Genomic DNA, 9,549 nt, shown 5'->3' with positions numbered 1-9,549 from the left:
CCCCCGAAAATGAGAATTTTGAATACTACTCTTAAAACTAATTAAAACATCTAATCACCTATTAAATACGTTCAAAACCCCACAACCCCAAATTAAAACCCCTGATTCCAAAAAAAACTCCCTTCAAAGGCCTGTAGAAGTTTCCCTAGGAATCCAATTCACTACGTCCTTTCAGAGGCCTCGATGACGATGCAAATCGCGCCTGGTGTTGGAGCAAACCTTCTAGGTCAACACTCAACCGAGCGCAACCAAGACACCACCGTTTACGTTGGCAATCTCAACACGAAAGTGCTAATCTCTTTTTCCTCCATCTTTCATATACTCCTAGGTTAGGGTTTATAATCTTTCCTGTAATGTGGACTCGTGTGTTTAGTGAATTATTTGTTTATGGACTATACCTCCTTTAGATTACAATGAGAGATAACGTTTTGTAATCTCTACAAAGTGATGGAATTGCTTGGTTTAATCTTGCCATTTGTCTGAATGTTTCTATTTATTTGCCTTGCTAAGTGAGATGAAATGTTTGATGCTATCACTGATGAGGAGCCTCTATAAACTTCAGAAAAAGTGAGCTTTCGTTGGAATGAGATTCTATAAATGTTATTTTAAAAAAAAATCATCTTTCCTTTGGTTGAAATTTGATCGAATTTTTAAAAGATTTCACGTAATATTGTTATTTTTCATCATAAAGATGAACAAGCAGTAACCATTCCAGTACTTCAATCTAGCAAACTGTGTTTTGGAGTCACTAATTTAATTATATACTGGCTTGCTCCTATGCAGGCAACTTTGGTTGTAGCATGGGCACTTAAAGTGATAGTTCCACCCAAGAAGGACGAGTCATCACAGGTGAAGTCTGTAGAATCAGACAAGAATAGTTGATCATTGTGTGCATTAGAATTTGTAGAAATTTTGATACAATTAAACTTGTAAATTTTGCTTGCAGAATGATGTATACATTGCTGATTTGGGTTCAATGCAATTTTAGTTCCATTAATCTCTCTCCCTCTTTTTAGTGCAATAGTAAAACGGGTGAAAGGTTATTAAAATTGGGGATTGCTTTGGGAAATGGTAGGAAATAATGGCTAAAGCCAAGAAGTTGTTGTACAGTCATCTTTTACGTATGTGTTTGAGATCCTGCTGTGACATATACACAAGTGTTCATTCTCCAGGTTTTTGTAGTCCACACAATGAAATTGCAAGTTGAACGATAAAGTTTTGGAGTAATACTTGTTGCCTTTGTCTAAAAATTATTGACTTTCTTACATTGATATCTGTTTCCTTTGGTAGGATTTAAGATATGTATCACTTTTTTGAATTTCTGTAACTTTTTTTTAGTATCTATTACCTTTTTTTTTTTTTTCCCTTTTTTATTTTTTGTCATTTTTTTTAATTTGTGTCATTTTTTTTTTTTTTTCTATCACTTTTTTTGAATTTGTGTCACTTTTTAAAAATCTCCGTCACTTTTTTTTTTTTTGTCATTTTTTTTAATTTGTGTCATTTTTTTTTTTTTTTCTATCACTTTTTTTGAATTTGTGTCACTTTTTAAAAATCTCCGTCACTTTTTTTTTTTTAATTTATATCACTTTATTTAAGATTTGTCACTTTTTTTTTAGAATTTCTGTCACTTTTTTAAGTGTGTCATTCTTTTTTCTTTTATAGGAGTGAGATTTAATAATTTCTAAACAATTTGATTGAAAGGAAAAGTCACGTTATATTCTCCACACAAGATAATAACAGACTTAAATGAAAAGTTTAGATACTTTATTGAACTAGTTCGAATTTTTAATTGGTGCTTTGTCACTTTTTATAAATTTTTGTAACTTTTTTTAATGTCTGTCACTTTTTTTGAATTTTGTCATTTTTGAGTGTTTGTCACTTTTTTGAATAAGTGTAACTTTTTTTAATTTGTGTTGCTTTTTTGAATTCTTTACTTTTTTTTAGTATTTGTCACTTTCTTTTCGAATTTTGTCATTTTTCTAAGTGTGTGTCGCTTTTTTTAATTAAAAAGTGACATTGTGTCACTTTTTAATATTACAAAGTATTTTTTACTTCAAAAAAACATTTCATATGATTTTTCAGAAGACTCCTAATTTTAAGGGTATTTTTGTAAGTTGCCCTTTACGAAACATGATAAATGAGTGATGAATGACATCATATTAAAATTTAGGTCCCGTTTGTAGCCATTTTCTTCAAAATGCATTTTTCTCTCTCTTCTTTTCAAACACACATTCTTTATTAAAATAATATTACAAGTAAATAAAAAAAATTTCATTATTTTTCAACCACCTATTTCACATCAATTTACTATTCTAAAATATATTTTTACATAAAAATATCTATCAAACATTCCTTTAATGTTCACTCAAAATATTTGAAAATTCAACATGAAAAACGTGACAAACTCTTTTAAGACTTTTCTCATTGAAGAGAAGAAGACAGGGAGGAGGTTTCTGACTTGCGAACGATTCCAATGTCCAACACAGATAAAATGAGGGACAGATCAAATTACTTAGGGTCAAATTCGACAACCCCATTCTCAGATCCAATTTTCTTCTTGTTTTCTATCTTCTCCTTTTGACCAAAATTCAAAAATCAAGAAACATCAATAGAATTCATAATTCATCCAGATATTTCCAAAAAAAAAACAATGGGACTGTTCGCCTACACGATCGCCGGCGGTAGTTTCATTCTCATCGGCGCGTGGGAATCATTCATCTCCGCCTCCGAAATTCTTATACAAACCCCATTATCTTCGTCACAGAACAACATACCCACCACCAAAACGAGACCGTTTTCTTCATCAGTAACATTCGGCTCGATTTCCGTTCTCGCTTTTCTTTTCATTATCAACTCTTTAATCTCTTTATATGACGCTCTTAACATAAAAGATAATACGGGTTTCGTTTTACAGCTGGAGGTAATCACGATTTCTCTTCTATTTCTTCTTTACTCTGTTTTGGGTTTTTTCACCAACTTGAAAAATTCGTTTCGGTTTCCTTTGAAAATCCTCAATTTGATCTATCTATTCGCTTTTGTAGAAGAATTTTTGTTGTTTTACATGCAAAAAAAGGACCCAAGTGGGATTGAGAACCGTTACTATGATCTTTTTCTTGTGCCTATAACAATATGTATATTTTCCACAATTCTTGAATTGAAGAATTCAGAGTCAATTTACGCACGATTAGGACGTGCGGTTGGGTTGATTTTGCAAGGAATGTGGATTCTCCAAATGGGTTTTTCTTTTTACTCGAATTTGGTTGCTCATGGGTGCAATTTGCATGAAAAGAGCAGGGGTAATTACACTGTGAAGTGCAAGGGGCACCCCGAGTATCATCGTGGTCGAGCTATTGCAACCCTGCAATTTAATTGCCATTTGGCTCTTCTAGTGACTTTAATTGTTGGTGCATACTCGATTATTTGTAAGAAGAACGGAATCAGCAGAGGATTTATGCTCTATAAGCCGCTTGGAGATGGAGGGGAGATGAAGCAGTTTGATTCTCAGGCTCAGTTTACTTTAGATACCGACGAAGAAGAAGATGGGAATGAGATCAAAGAAGTGAGGGATGTGGAACTGCAGAAAGCAATTGTGGTGGTTCCAGAGTCGGGAGTTAATGGTTATGGAACTCATTGATAAGGTACATTAGTGTCTTTGTTCTGGTACTCAGATGAGAGTTATTCTTTTTCTACGTTAGTGTGGCATTATTTGGTTTTGCTTCGTATAAATTTCGAGAGAAAATACTTTTTGTGGGTTCTGATTTGTAGGTATTTCCACTCTGCAGTGCATTTTGTAGTCAGTCGTGTTAATGAGATTACAGACACCTGCTAAACTGTTTCTTTTTTCACCCTCTAGTTATAGCTTTTGAATTATGAATTTGCTCTCTGGGAGTTCTCTATGACTGTAGTTTCTTATGATCTGTTTATTCAGTACATATCCAATGTTTCAATAGATTGCAAAGATAAGTATGTTTTCTTTCTTTACCTATTTAAACTGTAAATTAGATTCTGACAATACATTTTGCTAAGAGACTGATTATTCTGTGGAAGTTTCCTAACCATTACAAGGTTTTGTTAGCTCGGTTGAGCTAATGTATGCGGTTGTTACCACACCCAGGGAGATGAATCAGAATGAACTTAACTGGTTGAGATTAATGTTAAAGATATAAATTGAGGTCTAGTTCTAATTTCTGAGTAGATTGAGTCATTCTAATTACAAGTAATACACTGCGAAGAGATTTCGTTGATGTTCAACGTCCAAAAACTTTAGTTCTTCTAATTTGTAGTTCAAAGTGTGGAATAATCTGTATCTTGTTTATATACTGACATTGGTTGTTATTGTTTAGTCAGTAATGGGGTTGTGTTTTACTATGTCATTGGTCATCACTTTTTGCTGATAACTAGGCTTGTAATATGTAAGGACATATTCTGGTGTCTAATACTGTGAATCGGAGTCTGAGCAGCTTTATATCATATAAGATTGATTCCATTAATTAGTGCAATGATATATAGTTTTGGCCCATTAATGGCAAGCTGATTTTTTACGCCTCACATTTAAATGCTGCCATTTTTGCCAAATGATTGGATAAAACTTATCCCTAGGCCTTCCCATCTTGCTGAGGTAGGACTAACTGTATTTTGCCTTTGGTATCCTTTCTACCTCTAGCTTGTTGTCTTGTTCCTTCCTCAATGTGAATAGATTCAGGATCAGGAGGAAAAAAATACCAAATGTGAATGACTTATGGCATTGATCTACTTCTGCAATCTCTTGAGACGCTACCCTTCCTCTAGCAGTGGTATGGGACCATAGACAAAACCATGCAGCTATATGTAAAGCAACAAACTTAATATATGTGTGCTTTGACTTTAGACTTTCCCTTTTTCTTTTCAGTTGTTTGAAGCATCTGACCTAGAGAAAATTACCTTTAATTAAATTTGAGCTTAATTACCCCTTGGCCTTTTGAAAACATGTAGAACCAGAAGTATTTACTTACTACTCTTCCAAACCGATAGCAGCTTGCCCCCCCGAAGTCCTCTCCCTCTTTCTTTACTGTTGTTTTTTTCCTGTGTTATTGCCATTAGGATAATTTTCCTCGGACAAGCTGATAAAGATATCTTTTTGACCACATTTAATTTGGTGAGAAAACAAAATAATTAATATATGCCTTCATATTTTAGGTATATGGTTGTTAATGAGTAACAGTAGCTGGGAGCATTTTCACAGGCTTACAGCAAGTTTGCTCCATTTTGTTTTGTGTCACGTGCACAAAATGTATAAAGGCTTCTCTGCGATGGATGGTGCTTTTGCTTCATGGTTTGAGGTTTTGATTTTGTTATGTCTAGAGATGATCAAATGTTACTGATAACGAGTTCAACAAAATAGAAGTTAAGCTTTGCCCCTGTTTGTCATCCCTTTTCTGAAAACTCCTTCCTTTTTTTATTTTTTTTTTAACCATAAATCAGCACAATAAAATGTTTGCACGTAAATCCAGAACTTTTTATTACTTTTCAACCACACATTCTCCAAAAAATCACTATTCTAAACTCATATACCCCAAAAAACTCCTTTTTAATGGCTACTGAACAGAGGCTTTATCTGAAGGTAATATTTATTGTTTAATGGATAACCATATTATGCCCTTGCTTGAGCCCCATTATATCAAAAATTTATCTTTTCAAAACTCATTTTTAACCATATTTTCCAATAAAATAATTTTACATTAAATCGAAGCACATTCTCCCAAAAAACTCTATTCCAAAATACATTTTCCCCCAAAATGGGGCTCAAATGAGGGCTACTGAATCATTTGAATGAGTTACATCCAGTTTTATTGGTACACTGGTTCTCAGCAAAATATCGACTATTTGTAACTTTTTGTTTCCAAACATGTTTGGATGAGGTTTCTTTTTCTTATAAATGAAAAAACCTCGCTTCATTGGAGAGGAAGGATGGGATTACACTCAATCAAGAGCCTTTGAAGCCATGACCATCTCCATAATGATATAACTCTGTTGCATACATATATAGTTTGTAGATTTTCTTTAGATGGCAGTTTCTGTAAATTTTATCAAATAGGAAATTGTTTGATATATACGCGGGCATTACAAAACTCAATTGCTCGTATTTGCCCCATGCTAAAACCTAATGAAAATCTATATCCTGATTTCTTTAGCTGATAGAACTATTTCTAGTTTACTCTTTTGTTAAGTACAATAGGTTTCTTGGAGGTGAGTTGTAAGTCCTGTATTTTAATTAGTCTTAGATGATTTAATTTTACTTGCTCATTCCTTAGCTTGGGATCAGTTTTGTTTTTGTTTTGGTTTTTTGACATCCTTTCTACAAGGTTGAAACACCCTTGATGAACGTGAATATCATTTTTTGTGGGTTCTGGTGTGAAGGTATTCTAATTATGAATTTGCTCCCTAGGAGTTTACGTTGACTGCTGTGTCTTAACACTAGTTAATTGAGTATATAATATGATATAGATTTTAAAGATGAGTATGTTTTCATTCTTTACCTAATTAAACAGTAAAATTAGAATTTGACAGTACCTCACAAAATTATATAGTTTATTTTGGTATGATAATAATTATTCGGTGAAAGCTATGATGCATTGACACGTGTCCAACGTGATACGTGTCGAATATGTCAACACGCAATTTTTTTAAAAAAGTACCGATACGATACGTTGATTAAATTCTTTAAAAGTCTATATTAATATAGTATAAATTTAATTTTATATTTGTTATTATTTTTTCTTGTTAATTTTTTTTTTAAATATCAGTATATATTTGTTATTTACTAATAACTTTGAGCTAAAAATATATAATATTTCTGATAAAAAAAAAAAAGAAAATTTGATCATTTTGTTAGTTACAGACTTGTGGAAGGATAGCTAGGAAGCAGGGGAGTTGTGTCAGTTTGCTGTTATATAGGCATGTAATCCTTATTCTTGTTTCTAGTGAGGAATTGTGTAGTTGACAATGTAATATCTTTCTGATGCTGTGAACCAGTGTCTGATGCTGGTAGTTTCAATTAAAAATTGGTTCTATTGATTAGTGCAACGACTATATGGCCTAATAACCGCTAGACCATTGGTTAACACTTCACACTTACGTGGCCATTCTTTCCGAATGATAGGTTAAGCTTATTTTACCTAAATCCTTTTGTAGCAGTCTTGGTTAGGTAGTACTAACTATATTTGGATTTTATATTCTCTCCATCTTTCAACGATTCCTTCTTGAGATGGCAAATGGGTGTGCGGGCTCGAGCAATGGTGGCTTGGCCCGTAAAAAGCTCGAGTTGGTTTGACTCGAGGCTTGATTTCATCGAGCCCCATCTTGGGGTGTCAGGTCGAGCGCTCAAATTAAAAAAATTAAAGCAACTGCCTTCATGAAATGAAAAAAAAAAAAAAAAGCTAGCCCGATAAGGTCTGAGTTGAAAGTTAGGGTCGAGCCTTAATTTTTTGATCGAGCTTTTGCTCTGCTCGGCTCGGACCAAAAATAGCTTGACTTAAAAAGCTCGAGCCGAGCCCAAGCCTCGATTTTCGATTTACGAGTTGGCTCGACTCAGATCGTTGACACTCTTAATTCCCTCTCACAATACCTATGGTTCGATGGAATGCAACCTTACTGTGAAATAGTTTTAGGATCAAGTGTAACGATCCAAAACTCACCCTTTAGATCATTAAATACGTATCGTAAAATAGAACTTTCATGAAAAATAATTATTCTCAAAAGTTACAATAATTATTGATAAAACACTTTTTTAATCATGAAATTTATTGTTCGAAATTCATAAATAATCTTATTCTTTATTATACCATCAGTGGCCAGTTTCAAACTCCAATGTCACGAACTTCAATTTCCTAAAAATCATAAAATTTATTGTTCAAAATTCTGAAATCGTCTATAATAATAATAATAATAATAATAATAATAATAATAAATAAATAAATAAATTTGAATCACAACTTTGAGGTCCTCACCGTCTTGCTCCTAGAGCTTTATGAGGGAGGTAAATTGCGGGATGTGTTCCAGCGAACCAGGGAACAAAAGTTGCCTGTACACTGCGCCTACAAGGAGTCCAATTTGATGTCTCAGGAATCGAACTCCTACACTACGGCTGCCGACAAGGCGTGAGATAACTTTACTCCTGTCCTTTGCACCACTACACTATGCCCCGGGGGGTGAAATTGTCTATTCTTTATCATACTACCAGTGGCCAGTTTCAAACTCCAATGTCTAGAACCTCAATTATCTAAAAGGAAAAATCATAAACAATGTGATAAAATCTCAATAAGTGGGCCACATAAATCATAATTCATATTTAAAATTTAAGATTTCTTAATGTATATAATGAGATATGGGAATTAAAAACTGAACTTAGATGGCCAGAGTTTTTGTACATAATCATAACATACGTACAAAGACACGGGAATTAAGCACAAAACTTCATGGCTATAATTCTCGTGCCTGGGGTTACTAAACCCAGTCCTTTGAACTTACACGTATAGGATCCTTATTATAATTTTAACTTGAATTTTCGTAACATCATATTCATAACATGCATTTTCGTAATTTAAACATTGAAAATATAATTCGTATGACTACACTTACCTTCATCAGTTGAAGATAATTATAGAAAATATGTAGAGGAGAATTAAGCTTTTTCAACAAAGCGATAAGTTGTGGGTGTATGTGGTTATGATTTACATGAGATGTTTTATAAGCGCATTTAAAAGTACCAAAATGAATGTATCATAATGTTGTCCTTATAATTGTACACAAAATAAGGTAATAATTTATACCATACAAAAATCATACACACGCACATAGAAGAAGAGTTCATGGAAAAGTATAATAGAAGTCGAAAGACTAAATTTTCGAAGTGTTTTGTTTTCGGAGATATTTGTCTATTTTGAGTGAAAATGGCCCAGTGAGCAAACCTCATCGTCTTTGCCCATGACGTACAGCCTGTTTCGGTCCAATTTCTTCCTTCAGTGCTTCGAAAACGTGTTTTTTCGTTATTCTGGATAATTTTTTTAAATTTAAATTAGATTATGATTTTAATTTCATTTAGAGTTTAATTTTATCTTTTATTCGTATCGTTATTTAAAGCTAATCAATTTTTAGGAGTTAGTTATTATTCAAATTTCATTTATTGCTTTAAATATGAGTTATAATTAATTTTTACATTATGTTGAGCTTTGAATTAAATAAAAAAATATTGAGAATTTCTCAAATTATTCTCTCTTTCTTGATATTTGATCTTTCAAACCAATAAGTTCTAGTTTTGTACGATTTTGTTCTTTTCTGTAAGCTTTCACTACATCAACCCAGCTAGTCCATGAGCCAAAGTTTTGAGCCAAGCCGAGTTCAAGTGTTTAATGTTCGAGCTCAGTTAGGTACATTTTTACCCCTACTTATGGCATTGATCTATTTTTGCAACAAATTGCAACTTGTAATAATAGATATTTTCCTTTTTGCTTTACCAGTTGTTGTTGTTATTTTCAATAATTTGATGGACAATCTTAGCCCCCGTTTGACCCC

At 33.0% G+C, this 9,549-nt stretch overlaps 1 protein-coding gene across 1 annotated transcript; it reads left to right on the top strand.

Annotated features, from left to right (window-relative positions):
* Positions 1–2,446: 2,446 nt before the first annotated feature.
* Positions 2,447–3,977, top strand: LOC111409228. The gene has a single exon (XM_023039237.1). The coding sequence runs from the start codon at positions 2,651–2,653 to the stop codon at positions 3,632–3,634; it is 984 nt and encodes a 327-aa protein (XP_022895005.1). The 5' UTR covers positions 2,447–2,650; the 3' UTR covers positions 3,635–3,977.
* Positions 3,978–9,549: the final 5,572 nt, after the last annotated feature.

Source organism: Olea europaea, chromosome 14, assembly GCF_002742605.1.
Source record: "Olea europaea var. sylvestris chromosome 14, O_europaea_v1, whole genome shotgun sequence".
Taxonomy (NCBI): Eukaryota; Viridiplantae; Streptophyta; class Magnoliopsida; order Lamiales; family Oleaceae; genus Olea; species Olea europaea.
Note: the sequence above shows the minus strand (reverse complement) of the source record. Positions and strands in the feature narration are given on the sequence as shown.

Coding starts and splice junctions, on each gene's coding strand:
- LOC111409228 (XM_023039237.1), top strand. CDS start 2,651: ATGGGACTGTTCGCCTACACGATCGCCGGCGGTAGTTTCATTCTCATC.